This window comes from Dendropsophus ebraccatus, chromosome 2 (genome assembly GCF_027789765.1).
Source record: "Dendropsophus ebraccatus isolate aDenEbr1 chromosome 2, aDenEbr1.pat, whole genome shotgun sequence".
Classification (NCBI taxonomy): Eukaryota; Metazoa; Chordata; class Amphibia; order Anura; family Hylidae; genus Dendropsophus; species Dendropsophus ebraccatus.
Window position 1 is genome coordinate 23,720,404 of NC_091455.1, and position 19,478 is coordinate 23,739,881.

The 19,478-nt window shown below is 42.2% G+C and overlaps 1 protein-coding gene across 1 annotated transcript in view; it reads left to right on the forward strand.

Annotated features, from left to right (window-relative positions):
- RAD21 (RAD21 cohesin complex component) overlaps nucleotides 1-17,351 on the forward strand; it is a 36,919-nt gene extending 19,568 nt beyond the window's left edge. Inside the window, exons 2-14 of the mRNA XM_069957170.1 lie at nucleotides 4,437-4,599; nucleotides 4,684-4,813; nucleotides 6,047-6,146; nucleotides 6,386-6,492; nucleotides 6,876-7,079; nucleotides 7,285-7,413; nucleotides 7,501-7,623; nucleotides 7,811-8,034; nucleotides 8,142-8,289; nucleotides 8,466-8,623; nucleotides 8,794-8,937; nucleotides 10,168-10,251; nucleotides 12,329-17,351. Of these exons, the coding sequence (XP_069813271.1) occupies nucleotides 4,456-4,599; nucleotides 4,684-4,813; nucleotides 6,047-6,146; nucleotides 6,386-6,492; nucleotides 6,876-7,079; nucleotides 7,285-7,413; nucleotides 7,501-7,623; nucleotides 7,811-8,034; nucleotides 8,142-8,289; nucleotides 8,466-8,623; nucleotides 8,794-8,937; nucleotides 10,168-10,251; nucleotides 12,329-12,520 (1,887 nt within the window). The 5' untranslated portion in view covers nucleotides 4,437-4,455 and the 3' untranslated portion in view covers nucleotides 12,521-17,351. The remainder of the gene's footprint in view (nucleotides 1-4,436; nucleotides 4,600-4,683; nucleotides 4,814-6,046; nucleotides 6,147-6,385; nucleotides 6,493-6,875; nucleotides 7,080-7,284; nucleotides 7,414-7,500; nucleotides 7,624-7,810; nucleotides 8,035-8,141; nucleotides 8,290-8,465; nucleotides 8,624-8,793; nucleotides 8,938-10,167; nucleotides 10,252-12,328) is intronic.
- Nucleotides 17,352-19,478: the final 2,127 nt, after the last annotated feature.

Genomic DNA, 19,478 nt, shown 5'->3' on the forward strand with positions numbered 1-19,478 from the left:
TGCGGTGTGTAGTAGTAGTACAGTATAGGACATGATGGATAAGGCAGGAGATGTGCGGTGTGTAGTAGTAGTACAGTATAGTACATGATGGATAGGGCAGGAGATGTGCGGTGTGTAGTAGTAGTAGTACAGTATAGGACATGATGGATAAGGCAGGAGATGTGCGGTGTGTAGTAGTAGTAGTAGTACAGTATAGTATAGTACATGATGGATAAGGCAGGAGATGTGCGGTGTGTAGTAGTAGTAGTAGTAGTACAGTATAGGACATGATGGATAAGGCAGGAGATGTGCGGTGTGTAGTAGTAGTAGTACAGTATAGGACATGATGGATAAGGCAGGAGATGTGCGGTGTGTAGTAGTAGTAGTACAGTATAGTACATGATGGATAAGGCAGGAGATGTGCGCTGTGTAGTAGTAGTACTACAGTATAGGACATGATGGATAAGGCAGGAGGTGTGCGGTGTGTAGTAGTAGTACAGTATAGGACATGATGGATAAGGCAGGAGATGTGCGGTGTGTAGTAGTAGTAGTACAGTATAGGACATGATGGATAAGGCAGGAGATGTGCGGTGTGTAATAGTAGTACAGTATAGGACATGATGGATAAGGCAGGAGATGTGCGGTGTGTAGTAGTAGTACAGTATAGGACATGATGGATAAGGCAGGAGATGTGCGGTGTGTAGTAGTACAGTATAGGACATGATGGATAAGGCAGGAGATGTGCGGTGTGTAGTAGTACAGTATAGGACATGATGGATAAGGCAGGAGATGTGCGGTGTGTAGTAGTAGTACAGTACATGATGGATAAGGCAGGAGATGTGCGGTGTGTAGTAGTAGTACAGTACATGATGGATAAGGCAGGAGATGTGCGGTGTGTAGTAGTAGTAGTAGCACAGTATAGGACATGATGGATAAGGCAGGAGATGTGCGGTGTGTAGTAGTAGTAGTACAGTATAGGACATGGATAAGGCAGGAGAAGTGCGGTGTGTAGGGATAGTAGTACAGTATAGGACATGATGGATAAGGCAGATGTGTGGTGTGTAGGGGAGTAGTGGTATAGAGATGTGTGTGTGTGTGTGTGTGTGTATATATATATACAATATGAATTTGGCACATCTATAACACTAGGTTCAGGTTGTGTTTTCGGCCACACGCCGTGCTGCATGTCTGATTTATGAGAAGAATGCTGAGGTAAGCCCATCTTGGGGTCGGCAGACCCATTGACTTGAACAGGCAGGGTTTAGTTATTTTATTACAGTTTTCTCCATATAGTTTTTCTTTGTGCAAGCTGGGGCTGCTGAACCTGGATAAAGCTCTAAGGTTGTCTGGAAAACATGGATACAGCCAATGACTATATCCATGTTTTCCACATAGCCTTAGGGCTTTATCCAAGTTCAGCAGCCAACTCCTTTCATTCGACTCCAATGGCAACCAGAACAATCCCCGGATCAACGTATCACCGGAAATCTAATGCCCATAACTTGTAATATTATATTGTTCAAGAAAAGCATCCAGGCCTCCCTTGAACTTAATGAATTGGCCATGATAACATCATGTGGCAGAGAGTTCCACAGTCTTACCGCTCGTACAGTAAAGAACCCGCGTCGATGCTGATGATGAAATCTTCTTTCCTCTAGACGTAGAGGATGCCCCCTTGTCATTGTTATAGACCTAGGAGTAAAAAGATCACTAGAAAGATCTCTGTACTGTCCATTCATATGTTTGTACATTGTGATCAGATCGCCCCTAAGACGTCTTTTTTTCTAGCGTAAATAACCCCAAGCGTGATAACCTGTCCTGGTACTGTAACCCACCCATTCCCTTAATGACCTTTGTTGCCCTCCTCTGCATCCGCTCCAGTTCAGCTGTGTCCTTCTTATATACCGGTGCCCAAAACTGTACACAGTATTCCATATGTGGTCTGACCAGTGATTTATAAAGAGGCAAAACTATGTTCTCATCTTTAGCATCTATACCTCTTTTGATGCACCCCATTATTTTATTAGCCTTGGCAGCTGCTACCTGGCACTGATCACTAAAGTTGAGTTTACTGTCCACCAATACCCCCAGGTCCTTTTCGGAAGTTGTTTTACCCAGTGTTTTATTATTTAGCACATAACTGTACTTATTATTTGTACGGCCTAAGTGCATAACCTTACATTTATCCACATTAAACTTCATTTGCCACTTCACCGCCCAAGCCTCTAGGATTACTTTTTTTTTTGTTTTGTTTTTTTTTACTCTGTAATTGAACGTAGCATAGTTTTCCCTGTACATGAACTGTGTGATCAGTCAGTCAGTCTGCAGCTGTATGCGGGTGGTAACTGCAGCTCCTTATATTGTTGCCCTATTTTCTGTGCAGGTGTCATATATATACCCAGGAGTGTTGGTTTTAGGCTGGGGTCACACTGCCTATTTGCTGTAGGTTTAGCAGAGTCATTAAAGGGCAACTCCAGTGATTTATTTATTTTTCTTTTTTTTTCTTTTAAATCAGCTGGTGTCAGAAAGTGCCAGAGATTTATAATTTACCTCTATTTAAAAAAAAAAAAAATCTCCAGTTATCCAGTACTTATCAGCTGCTGTATGTCCTACATATCTGTCTATAACATACAGCAGCTGATAAGTACTGGCAGACTTGGAGATTTTTTTTTTTTTTTTTTTAATAGAAGTAAATTACAAATTTATGGCACTTTCTGACAGTTGTGTTTTTAATTTTTTTTTTTTTTTTTTTTTCTGGAGTTGTCTCTTAAATGGGGGGGAAAAAACATGCATTTGTGTTCATCGTTTTTTTTTCGTTGACTTCCATTATAAATGATGATTAAAACACATGCGTTTTCAGCACTCACCAAAACGGATGCGTTTTGATTTTCTTACAATGGAAGTCAATGGAAAATGTATGCACACAAAATGCATCTGTTTTTTTTTTTCCATTAAATTGAAGTCTGCAGAGGTTGGAAAGTTGCCTCTGTGCATTTCTATGAAAGTGATCTCATGGAACCCCAGCAGGACCTGAACGGCACCAGAACTACATAAGAAATAATGCTGAGCCCTCAGAATGTCATCAGCCCGTATAGGTATATGGCCGAGCTTACTACACACCTAGAGTGTAGCGGTGTATGTAGCATGTGCACCTGTACAGCCATGAGCTGCTACGTTATAAAGCTCTGCCGACTGGCAGTGACTCTCCATACCGTGTGCGAGAATTTATCAATGAGATACGGCTGAAGGAGGAAACTGGGATAAACAGGCTGAAGCTGCATCACACTGGGTATTCTGCATACAGTAACCCTCTAACTCAGGGATGGGGAACCCTCAGCCCTCCAGCTGAGCCTTCGGCTGTCCCGGCACGATGGGAATTGTAGTTTTGCAACATCTGGAAGGCCGAAGGTTCCCCATCCCTGCTCTAACTGATGGAAGCTTTAGAAGTGAAGACTACATATTCCATGACACTGATCTATCACTTGCTGACTTAATAGATAGATATATTTATATTGCGAGCGGGGTTGCACGTTAGATGTTATGAGAACCACATCAGAGGGAGGAAAAGGAGCCAAGATGATGTATAAAACTACAACAAGTAAACTCAGTGTTCTTTCACTGCCATACTCTCCACAGCTCTGCATACAGAGACACAGCTGACACTGGGGAATCAAAGCGAATGTACCATCAGGTACATTCGCTTTAACATGATTCGTGGACAGATCGGCGCCGGTGCCGTGGTCCATTTTTTTTTAACCGAGGCCTGGTTCCCGTGTACGGCGCCGTTCTATCCAGTGGGAGGAATCCCCTGCCCCTCTGACGCGGCTCCATTGATTCTAAAGGAGCTGCGTCAGAGGCGCGGGGGATTCCTCCCACTGGGGGCGGCCCGGCCCATCTCCAGTGCTTCAGCCCTGGCCCGATAGCCATGGAAGGAACAGCGCCGTACATGGAAACTAGGCCGCGGTTCAAAAAAATGGGCCGCGGTTCAAAAAAATGGGCCGCGGCACCGGCTTCCCTGCGCCTGCTTCGATCTATTCGTGGGTCATGTTAAAGCAAATGTACCTGATAGTAAATTTTCTTTAAGTTGATATTAAAAAAAGGTGCTCTTGTGAGTTGAACTGGCTAGGTGTGGGATTGTTGCCTCTGCTACCCGACTGCCTGTCATGAGCTATTTTTCCATAGGGAACCAAATGCAGCGACCCTTGGCCCGCACTTGACTTTGTCTCCTTTCTCTACCTCACACTCTGTATCGCTGAACATTTTTAATAACCTGTTCATCTTTTTGTGGAAGAGATGCTGCTTTCAATTGCATATAATTGCGCCTCAGTGATGCTGGTACCAATAGAAATGTCCTGTATGCTCACCGTCTGGTGAAACGGATGTTCCTGGTGAGAACATGTGTTTTGTCATTGGGAATAGTATTGGTTTTCACTCATATTTTGTATTCTTGTTTGCAGGTAACTAAAGCTTTGGAAAATGTTCTACGCACACTTTGTTCTGAGCAAGAGAGGGCCGCTAGCCAAAATCTGGCTGGCGGCCCACTGGGACAAGAAGCTGACTAAGGCCCACGTGTTTGAGTGCAACCTGGAGAGCAGCGTGGAGAGCATCATCTCACCCAAGGTAACCCCAGCCCCCCACTATTCCTTGTCTGTGTATAATCCAGTGTTACTTTCCTCCTATAACCTGTCCCTGTCCTTGGTGTAGGTGAAGATGGCTCTGCGTACGTCCGGTCATCTGCTCCTGGGCGTGGTCAGAATCTATCACAGGAAGGCAAAGTACCTCCTCGCTGACTGTAATGAAGCCTTTATCAAAATTAAGATGGCTTTCCGGCCCGGTAAGTAAAGCCAATCCGTGGTGCTTTCTGATCTGTTTATCTACAAAGCAGTTTCCCATCAGAGGGGGACAGAAGCTTTTTAATTGGATTCCTGAGTAGATGAGTTTTTATTTTTTTATTTTATTTTTATTTTTTTCTATCCACAATTAAATGGCCGGTGTACAATTTATCTCCCTGCCCTGGGAAATGACATTTTATGTTATCACCACAGAGCAGAGCGCCGGAGGTAGCGCACAGCACCTTGTATGAGCGATAAGATCCGCCAACTACCTGATCCTTTCAAACATTTAGATTTCAATTTGTAAAGAGATTGTATCTGGGGTTATAATAATTGAAGGTGGCGTCTAATCACCGGCTCAGATCGAGAGCTAGACGGGCGCCCGGGACAGGAGTTCACAACCTCCTTGATGCTGTGACACTGTCGCCCAATAAAATATACATATATCTTCTCTCCCCTTTACACCATTGAATACTATTGGGACATTAGAAAGAAACGATGCACAATATATTTATATCTAAAGGTTGCTGGAGACAGACCATTTCATGCAAGGTAAGACACCTGCTCATCATGCAGGCTTTATATCAACTGAGGGTGAATTATAATAATGCAAAACTGATAAGCAAAAGTTATTACCAGGAGACATTGCTCTTTGTTATGCAACAATTTAGTCAGTATGTTACAGAGGTTTTGGTGCTGTTACAGGAGAGCTGACCATACAGTGTAAGCACCTCCATGATTCTCTGCTACTAAATTTGGATGTGCAGCAGCTGTATACATGCACAGTAAAGACTTGTCCCGCTCAGTGCGCGCAGAGGACCGGGACTTCCTGTGTTTGACAGGAACGGAGACACCTAGTGGCCATATGTATAACTAAAAAAAGTATATTACAAAACTGCTTGCAATCACAATCTCTACTCTACAACCTCTAAATGTGTCAGTGCTCCTTTTAATGATGGTGAATGCTACCGATACATGTTTTGATTTCACCAAACGGGCATAACATGTCATTATCCTCGTGAACAATGATCAGGCAACTTTAGGTATCAACAGAGAGCTTAGATCTTTTGAGTGTATCCTGGCAAAATAGTTTATTTTCTCATTTGTTTCCTGTCTGCAGCTTATAGCATTGTCCATAGACTTGCTTCAACTTACCTGAACCTATAAATATAGAAAATGGCATATAAATACACTGACAATAGAAACATGTAAAGCAACTAATACTTTCATTGTAGGTGTGGTGGATTTACCGGAGGAAAATCGTGAAGCTGCGTACAATGCTATCACACTGCCCGAGGAGTTCCATGACTTTGACCAGCCTTTACCAGATCTCGAGTAAGCAATCTTGTTCAGATTAATGTTTGCAGCAGTTGTCTCTGAACCCGAATCTTCTGCACTTGACTCTGGAGATGTTGGATGCAGCCCTAGGGCTCCTGACGCTGAGAGTCAAATGCTGAACGTTGGGCTTGGAGGACATTGCCAAACCCAAACAGTTTAGCAACTCCGCTCAACAATAGTCATGACTACTTTGTTCTCACTGGCAGAAAAGTAACCATGTATTTTCCTTTCCTAAGTGACATTGATGTGGCCCAGCAGTTCAGCCTGAACCAGAGCCGTGTGGAAGAAATCACCATGAGAGAAGAGGTTGGGAATATTAACATCTTACAAGACAATGATTTTGGTAGGTATCTTCAACTGATCAACTGATAAAAAAAATTAACATGGCAAAAGATTCTGGTGAATGTAAAGAAAAAATGTGCAGAATTTCCCAAAATATAGTGACAACGTGTGTAGAAGTAATTCTGAATTGCGCCTAAAGGATATCCAGGCTTAGGAAAACATGGGCACTTTCCTCCAGAAACAGAACCACTCTTGTCCTCCTTTTGGCTGTGGTATTTTTGAGTTGTAATACTGCACGCAACCTGAAGACAGGTGGTGTCGTATAGCTGTGCTTTTGGGTGTACTTTTCCAAGGTAGTCAAAGTGCATTGTCTAGCTTCTGTTTGTTTTATGCATCTACAGTATTTCCATCTACTTCACTCTAATATCTTCATGCATCTTACAGGTGACTTTGGCATGGATGACCGAGAGATGATGCGAGAAGGAAGTGCATTTGAGGATGACATGTTGGTCAGCACCAGCGCCTCTAACCTCTTGTTGGAGCCTGAACAGAACGCCACTCAGCTGAATGAGAAGAGCAACCACCTGGAGTACGATGAACAATATAAAGATGACAACTTTGGAGAGGGCAATGACGGCGGCATACTGGGTAATGAATCTGAGGTGTTTCCTATAGGTTTATTAAAGTTACTTTAAGCTTGGTTCAGACTTGCCTCCATGGCAGAGTCTGGTGCCGCAAAACAGTCCGTTCAATAATGCACATGAACAGAGCAAGTGTAAACCAGTCCCTACATGAGTTACATAGGGTATTGCATCACATATATTCCTATCATATGTGTGTTCTGCTTCTTTAGATGATAAACTTTTAAGCAACGATGGAGGCGGCATCTTTGACGACCCACCAGCTATTCCTGAGGAGGGTGTTGCAATGCCAGAGCAGCCCGCCCACGATGATGATATGGATGACGATGATGCTGTTTCCAGTGAGTATAGGACTTGCATATATAGTTGATCTTGGCCGCTTGCATTTCCAAGTTGCTTTCAACACTAATGCCCATCCTGACTTTCAGTGGGTGGACCAGACAGCCCTGATTCCGTGGATCCTGTAGAGCCCCTGCCCACCATGACCGATCAGACTACTTTGGTTCCCAATGAAGAGGAAGCTTTTGCACTGGAACCTATTGACATTACAGGTAACAGTTTGAATATGTACATTTGAGGGTGACTATTGTTTTTCTGACTAAAACAGGGTTCGTAGCCTTGTGTTTTCCTTCCAGCGAGTAGTTTTCGTGGGGAGGTGGTCACATATGTGACCTGCTATTCTATTATTTTCTATGTAGCGCATAATTTCTACTCCTTTTTATCCACCTAATATTTTAGTTAAGGAAACCAAGGCCAAGAGAAAAAGGAAGCTGATCGTTGACAGTGTTAAGGAGTTGGACAGCAAGACCATCCGTGCCCAGCTAAGCGACTACTCTGACATAGTCACCACTCTGGACCTGGCACCTCCCACAAAGAAGCTGATGATGTGGAAGGAGACGGGTGGCGTTGAGAAGCTCTTCTCTCTGCCCGCTCAGCCTCTGTGGAACGCTCGACTTCTGAAGGTAAACCTATTCTCTGTGTTGGTGTAACAAATTGTTTTTTGTGTCTGGTGTGGAGTTTCAGTAATGTAGGGAGCACTTTCTAACACACTTCCATTCTGTCCTATTAGCTCTTCACACGGTGCCTCACTCCTTTGGTACCCGATGACCTCAAAAAGAGGAGGAAAGGTGGTGAAGCCGACAACCTGGACGAGTTCCTTAAGGAGTTTGAGAACCCTGAGGTTCCAAGGGAGGAGCTAAGGCAGCAGGATGTTATTGGTAAGTACTCCCTTTTTACCATAGCTGCTTTTTAGCTTTTTCTTTACAGTTAAGTAACCATTGTGTGTTAATACCCCAAAGTAATTGCATGGAAACCTGGCAGGTTGAAAGCTGACTGTCAGTGACATGCCTATAGATAAAGATGGTTGTTACTGATCATGTCTTCTGTCATTTAGACCAGCCCATCTTGGAGGAAGCTAGTAGACTACAGGAGTCTATGATGGAGGGAAGCAGGACTCAGCTGGATGAGACCGTGATGCCACCACCTCCTCAGCCACAGCAGCAAGGCGTCAAGCGTGACTCTCAGCAGATGGAACCAGAGCCATTACTTCCTGTGAGTAGACAATGCTTGATTGCTACCAGTAGATTAATATGATTAATAATATTATAAAAAAAAATATTATATATTTTTATTTTATTATATATTTTTTTCAGTTGGGTTTGGTAGTTTAGTACTAGCAAAACTAGTTACCATTTGATTGCTGACTTCTATTCTTTATGCAGCAAGAGCCAGAGCCTCAGATCGAGATGCCACCAGTGGAGCTTCCTCCAGAGGAGCCTCCAAATATCAATGACCTAATTCCAGAGCTCAACCTCATTCCTGAGAAAGACAAGGAAAAGGAAAAAGATGAAGAGGAGGAGGAAGAGGTATTTATTGCTGTACCAAATCTAACAGTAAAAGACTTAAAACAAAAACACACTATCTGGAAGGCGCACCCGCTATGCCACTTTAATCATCTACAATTATTCTCCCTGGGTGATATAGAAAATGTACCTGTGTAGCAACAGGCCAATATTAATACACAAAACCTATTCACAAAATAGATGCCACACTACTACAATTTTTGATTATAAATCTTTATTGATTAAAAATTTACTCAATGATGGTCAGCACCGATGAATATTGTGGCGCTGGATATGAAGTGTTATACTAAGGCAGCTAAATAATTATTAATAATTGTAAATATACTATAGTGCAGCTGCCTAGAAATAGAGTATTGCACGTATGGGTACCACAACACTAAATATAAAGTAAAAGTGACTAGTGCATAAATAGAATACAGCGTAGTATGGACCCTGATGCTATATACCCAATTACCTTAGGCCATGTAGAATCTTGTCACATGCCCCAATGCGCATTTCTGCTTCCACCTTTTGTCAAGGAGCATATCTATACTGACCAAATTGACCTTATTTATGTGGAAACCCCCAGCCATATGATTAATGACAACCAGATGAATGAACAAATTAGTTTATCATGTAAAGAATGAATATCACCATCCCCCCATCCTTAGCCTGCCTAAAAGGGCTTTAAATGGGTATAGTCACGGAGAAACTTGCATGTCAAAGGTTTTAGAGACCCCTTACTGATCAGGGAAATGAGCGAGTAGTAGTGTGCAGTAGCGTCCTTCACTCCCTCTATAGACCAAACCCATAGAAAAGTTCCTCTGGTATCCTGTGGTGTGCATATGCATATCTACTTGTCATGGTTGCCACCTTGGGCTGCACCTCTTTGCTGTTGTAGCTGTAAGCTGCAGTTTATATACATGGAGTATCGCTTGGCGCAGGGAGTCGCCCATATGCACTTGTGCTCCTTCAGTGACACAGTGGCACGTCGTAATCTCTCCAGCCAACCAACTAAAAACATCTGTGAGTTTAACATCTCAATAAAAAATGTGCTTGGCTGAATATTTTCTCAGGACTGAGACGAGAGACTCATTTGCCGCGTATCAGACAAGCAGGTAGTTCAGAACGAGAGCTCGGTGCTCTAGAGATATTGAGAAATATGAATTCATTTTCTCCTTCACTTGTTATCCTATGAATATTAATCAGGACTCGCAGCTGTTTCTCTAAGCGCTGTTGTTGTTGTTGCTGCAGGAGGAAGATACCACAGGGACCGAGCAGGACCAGGAGGAGAGGCGTTGGAATAAGAGGACTCAGCAGATGCTTCACGGCCTTCAGGTACTAGACCCTATTCTACCCCATTCTCTCACTGACATCATACCCAACTCTATTGGTGGTGGCTAGCTGGAGGGAGGAGTACAGCTTATATGTTCTCATCTAGAACTGTCTTTTGGTAACAAGGGGGCTCTTCCATTTGCCATTGTTTCAGTTTTACTGCAGAAAAATGAAGTATTTCAGGGGTTTTTTGTGTATGTATTGCAACTGTTCCCATAGACAAACTTTTTCTTTGCTAATGAAAGCTTTGCCAATCTTCCCCTTCCTCTGCACAGTGCTATGGAACAACTGGCAGGCCAGGGACACACAATAGCAGCTTGCATCCCTTTTAGCAGGTTATGGCATCCTAGATCGGAGATGGGGAACCTTAGGCCCTCCATCTGTTGCAAAACTACAATTCCCGTTATGCCTGGACAGCTGAAGCTTTTGCTGTAGTTTTGCAACAGCTGGAATGCGAAAGGCTACCTCATCCCTGTCCTATATACTAGAGACTTATAGGGGACTCTGCAACACCCCCTCTTAAATAGTGAGCTGTCTTTTTTTTTTTTTTTTTTTTTTTTTTTTTTTTTTTCCTTCTCCCCCCTATTGGGATCTTCCAGCAGGTTAGGATTACCTGTTAAGTAGCTGTACAAACATTTTCAGAACACTCGATAAGCTGACAGCTATTTCTGTTGATCTTCACATACAAAAAAAACTCTTGTCCAAGCATTCATGAGCGCAGAGTTAGGGGAGAAAGAGATTTAAAGTGTTAAGACAAATGATAGTGTCCTGTAAGCTCCTGCCAGACTCCATTTGACAATGACTTACAGTAAAAAAAAAAAAAAAAATCAGGCCCTTGAATTTTAGCATGCCAGTCAGTCTCAGTATCATCTGTTAGAGCCCTATACACATTAGATGGTCAATCTTGGTTCACAACAGGTCTAACCTAATATGTGCAGCCTCTGCGCACACACCAGATTTAGAACTCCTATTTAAAGTGACTGATTATTACACACAGAGACATGCGGAATTGGGGACCTGCTCCACTGTATGTTATGTAGGTGTTGTCACTTATGGGAAGTGCAGATAGACCATGCAGAGATCTTAGTTCAATATGGCTCTTGGTGCCCCAAAGTGTAAGAGGGAGGAGCGAAGTAATTTGCATCTTTCAGGCCACTTCCTTTCTGGAGCTTTATTGTCCTATACATAGTCATGATAAAAGTAGTTAATCATTGTGATTATACATGTCAAGTTATTGATTGCATCGAGTCTCACTGCTGACACCTGCTGGGATCAGGAGATATAGGCAGGGAGAGAGCGAGGCGGCAGCGCTGTCCACTTCCTGTCCGGCAACTAATTCTGTCACTGTGGCCTTATAGACCTAGGCCTTATTCACACGTTCAGTAGTAATTTCTAGTACTGAAACAACCCGCTAAAAATTACGGATTGGACATACGTAGTGCATCCGTATTTCCGTAAATCCGTTTTTACTACTGACTGATTTATACGAGTTAATAAAGTTGAGTAGGTTAAAAAAAAAAAGTTTGCCCAACCCCTAAAATAAGTCACATGATCGCTTGTTAGCCTGTGGTTGCTTAGAAACAGAACCTTGTGACCTATGAGTCATCCGTATTTTTTTACGGAAATACGGATGCCAAACGTTGCAATCCGTAAACAATTTTCAATGAGAGGATCCTTAAATCTGGGTCCGCACTAGGACATGTCTTTTTTTTTTTTTTTTTTTTTTCCCGCCATTGATTTTCATCCGTTTCATCTACTGATAGTGTGACTAGCCCAATAGACATCAATGTGCACTAACTCTGATACGGAAATACGCATCCGTAAATTACGGGACGTGTGAATAAGGCCTTAGCAGTTATGGAGATACAGCTTGGGAGTGGATGTCACTGCTGCGCGCTCAAGCTATATCTCCAGATCACAGCTGGTTTTTGCAGCGAGACCCAATGTGATCAATAACCTAAGACCTGTCAAGTCATTTTTAATAACGAGTGCTCTTAAAGCTTTTCTCTGGTTTTAAACGTAGGACTATAAACCATTGTTTTTGCATTTCATTCATTTTCTCCCCCGTTTTGATTTGCAGAGAGTCCTGGCCAGAACAGGCGCTGAGTCCATCAGTTTACTCGACCTGTGTCGAAACACAAACCGGAAGCAAGCCGCAGCCAAGTTCTACAGCTTCCTCGTCCTTAAAAAGCAACAGGCGATTGAACTTACCCAGGTGGAGCCCTACAGTGACATCATCGCCACACCGGGACCACGATTTCACGTTGTGTGATTTTACTTCTGCAGCAGTCAAAGCAACAAGCAACTTCCCATCCTGTACGAACCTGTATGCTGGAGCTTGCATGGCAGAGCGGTGTAGTACTAACAGGCTTCCCTGAGCGCCATGCCGGTCAGCACCAGGTCACATTGGTGATCTCACCCCTGCCTATTTTATTGTTTTTGTTTTTTTTTGGCTGTTTTACAATGTACAAAGTTTGTTCCATTTTATTATTTTTGTTTTTTCCTTCAATGTAACATCTATTTTAATGGGTTTTAAATGTGGATGGGTGAATGTGAAATATATTTTCGGTTTTAGTCAGACTCATTTTACAAGTTCTCTTGAGGTTAAAAAAAAAAAAAAAACATCTGTAGAGAGTAAATTCCGAGGACAGTGGTGTGCAGTATTGATCAGCATAAGACACCATTATATATAGATTTTGATCATCGCTTCCTCCAGCTCACACAACACTCGTCCTGATCTGATTCATTTTATACTGTTTTATCTTTTTTCAGCTCATAAAAAAAAAAAAACAAGAATTTATATAAAATGAGAAATTCACCCATTTCTATATTTCTGTTAAGTTTGCAGAAGTTCTTTTTGTGTGTCCTTTTTTTTTTCCCCCATCAGTGGACAAAAACCGCACCGATATGTAGGTTCACCACAAGCATACTTCAGTCACTTATCATGGTCGTGGATAAGCAGCAGTCTCTCTGGCAGTACCGTGCAGGAGACACTGCTATTAACCAATGATATTGCAGGTAAACCAGTGTCTGCATGTCGGTGCGGTTCGCAGCCACCACATGTGGCAGTACGTGGTCCTATAGACTTAAGTTTATCATGATGCCCATTTTTCTTTTCAGGTTTACTCTGAGTTTTATAGTCTTGTCTCTATCCAGTTTGGTATCTTGGGGGTTAACTCCATGCTAGGTTTGTAATATGCATGAGGCTGACCTGTGTGATCTCATTGGAACTGCATCATCAGGGCTTTACTGTGTGGGTTTACATCAGGGATGGGGCACCTTCATAAAAGTACAATTTCCATTATTCCTGGACAGCTTATACACTTCCAGCAGGAATATCAGAGGAACAGGGGCAGTTCAGAGTTATAAGGAAAGAAGATCCAGAATGGCTTTATGGGGGTATGAGTACAGATGAGCAAATCTCCAACATAAACGTTCGGCATACGAATAGCGGTGGCTGCAAAGGTTGTATGTAGCCCTAAAGCTGCCTAAAAACATGGCCATAGGCCATAGGCTGTATTTGTGTTTTCCAGGACTCCCTAGGGCTGTATCCAACTTTAGCCACCAGTAATAAAATGCAGAGAGTCCGGATTTGAGGTTCGCTCATCTCCACGAGTATTTACTAGGAAGAGAGCACATGTTCTCTATAGAGCTCGGCATCTGTATACAATAAGGGGTCAGTCTTTTCAGCACAAAGCTAGCTGGTTCTTGACCTGGCGGGCGATGTTCCCGGCTGATAGATGGCAGCTCCCCTGTGGGAGGACACCGGGTACTCTTTATTTATGCCATGCGGGAAAACACAAGGCAATGTCTTCATGAACGGCCTCTTATCTTTGTTGTTGGGTTTGGGGGGGGGCTTTTATTTTTTATTCTACTTTTGTAGTAGTAAATGTAAAATATTCTTGTAAATATTTCCACATTTAGTATTTTAAGGCATTAAAGGAAAGCGAAGTAATAAATTCTAATGTGTTTTTTTGTATTTTTCTGATTGCAAAAAATAAGTTAATATCTGTTCTTTGTGTTCTTGCTGGTTTTAAAGTAGGTTCCTAGGATGTTGGAGGAATAGACTTTCCCTTCAAGGGATTAATGCTTCATTATTCTACTTATTAAGGTCTGGCAGCGTTTATCAGGGGGACCCAACTGCCCTATTGAAAATTTATATATATATTTCTATAGCAATCTTGTCTAGTGTTTAAAAGGGGTAGGTCACCAGATTTCTTATTTCAAATCAACTGTTGCCAGAGATTTGAAATTTACTATAAAAAAAAGGCTTCGGGCATACAGCAGCGGATAAGTACTGGAAGACTTTTTTTTTTTTTTTTTTTTTTTTTTTTTTTTTTTTTTTTAGTAAAAGTAAAATGCAAGTCTCTGGAACTTTCTGCCACCAGTTGATTTGAAAGAGAAAAAAATGTGAGCTCCCCTTTAGCTCATGCTTTAGCCTGCTTACTGATGGCATTGTTTCTTTTGGACACTTGCAATCAAGTTCATCCCCCTTAGCATCACACAGCCGGTCAGTGCTGCTTTATTACAGATAAACACTGCTCCTATTGAAATCAGATGTACTTGATGTTTCCCCCTAGTCCTCCAAGACGTTTAACTAATACAAGTGGGAAACGTTACCCCATGTAATGCAGGGATGGGAACCTGCTGCCCTACAGCTGTTGTAAAAATACAATTCATGTCATGTCTAAACAGCCTTTGTGGTCCAGGCATGATGGGGATTGTAGTTTTTCTGTAGGGCAGCACGTTCCCTACACCTTACTGCTTGGGTCTACTAGAACAGGAAACAGATTTATAAAGGAGTTTTCCTTATACATGGGGCTCCTTCTAAAGTGCAACCTACAACCATGATATGGAATACTTCACTACTTGTGTTGTTTCTCTAGAAACATTAAATTGACAACTGGACGTATTCAATTTCCCAATGGGGTGTGTCCCAACAGTCTGATATTGTCCAATAAGTGCCGACGATGTTAGAAGTATAGGGTCACACTGACTTGGAAGAATGGTAACATCTAGCTGTCAGCGTAGACTAGAGCTACACAACAAATTTGGTCCAGAATCACTGCTAATAAGTTAATATGGTCATGGTATGGTCATATATTGCATCCTGGATGAAGTGTCTTGGATTGCAAATAATTAAAAGGAATATGGTTGTTCTGCAATGTGGACAATACAACATTGGTTTGGGGTAGCAATAGTAGTCATGTGGCATAGGGATGGGGAACCTTGACCCCTTCAAAGCTTAAGCTTTGGCTGTCCATGCACGACAGGAGTTGTAGTGCAGAAGGTTCCCCATGCCTGATGCACCATTAGCCTTAGTCATACACCTCTAGGAGAATTGTCAGATCATTCAGCTCTTTATTGTTATTAAAAACTGATGTTCAGATAGAAGAGTAATACACGTTCTCTGGTGACCTGAGCGATCCTTAGCATGGGCTGCGCAGGGTAGGGTCAGCCTTCTGCGGTATTATATCTGGTCATACATAGAATCCGTGATCCATGATGTATGTAGAATGCTACTGAACATATGAGATATGCTACTGTATATTGCATGTAATGGTGGAAGCTCTGGCTCTGTATCACTGATATATAAAACTTTGTCTATCCTCAGACATTTCAGCCATGAATACTGCACACTCCTGTCTTCCGGTTCTTTGTTATATTATAATGCATAATCTAAAACCTCTATCCGCTACTCCGAATCAGGGCTGGTATATGTAATTTACTGGGAGTTACAGGTTCACAATATATGGAGAATGTTTGTTTGCTTTTGACTTTGGTTGGAAAAGCATGGTTGCCTTCTTCCAGAAACAGCACCTCTCCTGTACTCCATTAGGATGTAGCTGTGCAGTTTGGTTCCTTTTGAAGTATAGTTGTAATACCAGACACAACCTAAGGACAGGAGCGGCGCTGTTTCTGCAAGAAAGTAGTTGTTTCTCTTTCTAACACTGGATACCACCTGTGTAATCCCATGGCATATAAAGTGGTCACAAATATAATTTACAGAACACCGTGATGCCATATATCCTGATTAATATCATATGATTCCATCACGTTAAAGCTGTTCAATTCAAGTGCCCAGTGTGAACTTGACCATGAGATGGAAGTCTTGACCGTTTAAAGTGAATGTCCATCATTAGCAAATAGGCCACACGTTCTGCCCTGACAATTTTATTGGGATTCTGATACATTGCTCCAAATCCCCTGCTCTGTTATAGTCAGTATACCTGGCAAGAGATGGGAAAACTTTTCACATGTCCGAAGTTTGTTTGGGTCAGGACCGGACCAATCCCTAGAAGTGGGGAGAATGCTGAAGTGTAACGGTCTCTTAATGTGTTTATGATCAGTCAATGTTTGATCTAAAAATATTTAGAGGTGAAAATTCCTTTTTAATTTATCCCCTTATTATATTTGCGCCTTTAAGCTCCCTTAGGGCCCTATTCCACCGGACGATTATCGTTCAGATTATCGTTAAATCATTCGAATCCAAACTAATTGTTCGGTAGAAATGCAGATAACGACCGAACGAAAAATCGTTGATCGCTTTATAAGACCTGGACCTATTTTTATCGTTGCTCGTTTGCATTGAATAAGACGTTGTTCGGTCGTTCGCAGTAGATAAGAACGCAATAGCGAAGAAAAAACAATCGCAAATACGATCATAAGTAACGTTTACCGTTCCATGGAAATGAGTGAACGTTTTCAGGTCTTTCGCAATAGCGGTCGTTTGAGATTATTAATCGTTAACGATTATGCGAACGATAATTGTCCAGTGGAATAGGGCCCTTGTGTTTACCCCCTTCAACAAATCAACGTAATTTTACAATAATTTCTGCTTTGTCGCAGCTTCCCAGTCCCCCATAATGTAAAGAATAAAAGCTTTAAGCACGCTTGGCTCTTTTCTATTTGACGTGCCTCGGAGCCCCCCTTTGTATAAAGAGATTGTAGATAATGTGGACGTTCTAATTATAGAAATTAATCTTGTTACTTGTTACACAATTTGGTCGGTTTTCATTGCTTCTTGAGAATAATTGTTCATGAATATAGTTGATATGCCGTGTTATGTATAACTTTTCTAATAAAAGCCTTGATAATCTGTATCCTGGTGGTCGGTTTTATTCAGGGGTGGATGAGCAGGGTTACTTTACTGCCACTGGGTTCTTGGGCTTTGGTACTGCTGTACACCTTTGTACACTTGATCTGCACAGGAACCTGGCATGGTTATGTATGGCTAATGCCCCTACATACAGATACTGAGCCTTGCCTGATGTCTATACATCTTACCATTAGAACAGACCTTACACTTGGGGGAGCTGTCTGTCTCAGAAGTGCCGCAGCCTCCCCTGATGTCTATATAATATGTTAGCATTAGAATAGACATTACACTGGGGTAAGCTGTCTGGGTGACTAGTGCTGCAGCTCCCTGATGCATATATAATATATGTTAGCATTAGAATAGACATTACACTGGGGGAAGCTGTCTGTCAGTAGTGCTGCAGCCTTCCCTGATGTCTATATAATACATGTTAGCATTAGAATAGACATTACACTGGGGGAAGCTGTCTGTGTTATTAGCGCTGCAAGTCTCAGTGTAAGCACTCGTTGTTTACAGTATATGTTACAATCATAATGACAACTATTGGGAAATCTTCAAATCCACATTAAATAACTGTACTGCCAAATATATTCCTATGGGTAACAAATATAAATGGTTAAAATCCAATCCCACATGGCTTACAACCGAGGTTAGAAGGGCTATAAATGAGAAAAAAGGGGCATTCAAAAAATAGAAATTAGAGGGGTCAGCTTTAGCCTTTAAACATTACAAAGAAGTCAACAAAACCTGTAAAAATGTAATAAAAGCAGCAAAAATTCACAATAAGAGGCAGGTAGCTATAGATAGCAAAAGAAACCCCCCAAAAATTCTACAAATATATTAATGCAAAAAAACCAAGGTCAGAGCATGTAGGACCCCTAAATAATGGCGACGGGGAATTAATAACTGGGGATCAGGAGAAAGCTGAGTTACTTAATGGCTTCTTCAGTTCTGTATATACAAAAGAGGATGGAGCTGTTGTGGATGGGGCCAGTATTAAGGTGGGTGGGGCCAGTGCTGCTAAGACATGTAATGTACTGAACTGGCTTATAAATATGGTCCAAAATAAATTAAATAAACTCAATGTAACCAAAGCTCCAGGGCCTGATGGATTACACCCCAGAGTTCTTAGGGAACTCAGTTCTGTAATTTCTCTACCCTTGTATGAAATATTCAGTAATTCTTTGCTTACTGGTATTGTGCCGAGGGACTGGCGTAAGGCAAATGTAATGCCGATCTTCAAAAAGGGCTCTCGAACTTATAACTATAGACCTGTAAGCTTAACGTCCATTGTGGGGAAACTATTTGAGGGGCTTATAAGGGACTACATCCAGGAATATGTAGTGGCTAATAGTATTATAAGTGATAACCAGCATGGTTTTACTAAGGACAGAAGCTGTCAAACCAACCTAATATGTTTCTATGAAGAGGTAAGTAGAAGTCTGGACGGCGGCACGGCTGTGGATATCGTGTACCTGGATTTTGCAAAAGCGTTTGACACAGTTCCCCATGGGCGTCTGATGGGTAAGTTAAAGTCTATCGGTTTGGAAAGTTTAATGTGTAACTGGCTTAATAATCGTACCCAGAGAGTGGTGGTCAATGATTCCTACTCCGAATGGTCCCCGGTAATAAGTGGTGTACCCCAAGGGTCAGTACTGGGCCCTCTTCTGTTTAGCTTGTTTATCTATATCATAAAAATGAAAGTCTGTCTGTCCCATATAGACTTCCAAACGCCTGAACCGTTTGACCCCAAATTTGGCACACAGATACATTGGGTGCCCGGGAAGGTTAGAGCGAAGGTCCCGTCCCCGCCAGATGTACAGGAGAGGAGGGGGATGCAGAAGACTGCCCCATAGAAATGAATGGGAAAATCTCCACACTGCACACACAGGTGGCATAATTAGATGCAGCACTGCCCAGCAGTAAACGGCAGTTGGAAGCCTTAGCAACCAATAGGATTACTACTTTCATTTTCACAGGGAGCTAGGTTGCTAGGGAAGCTGCCTCACAACAGATCCACAGAAATAACTGGTAGACCCCCTCCTCCATTTATACATAGTGTATACAGGGCAATATTACCAGCTGCTGCTGCCCTAAGCACTAAACCTGAGGACGCCCCATCTTCACTCAC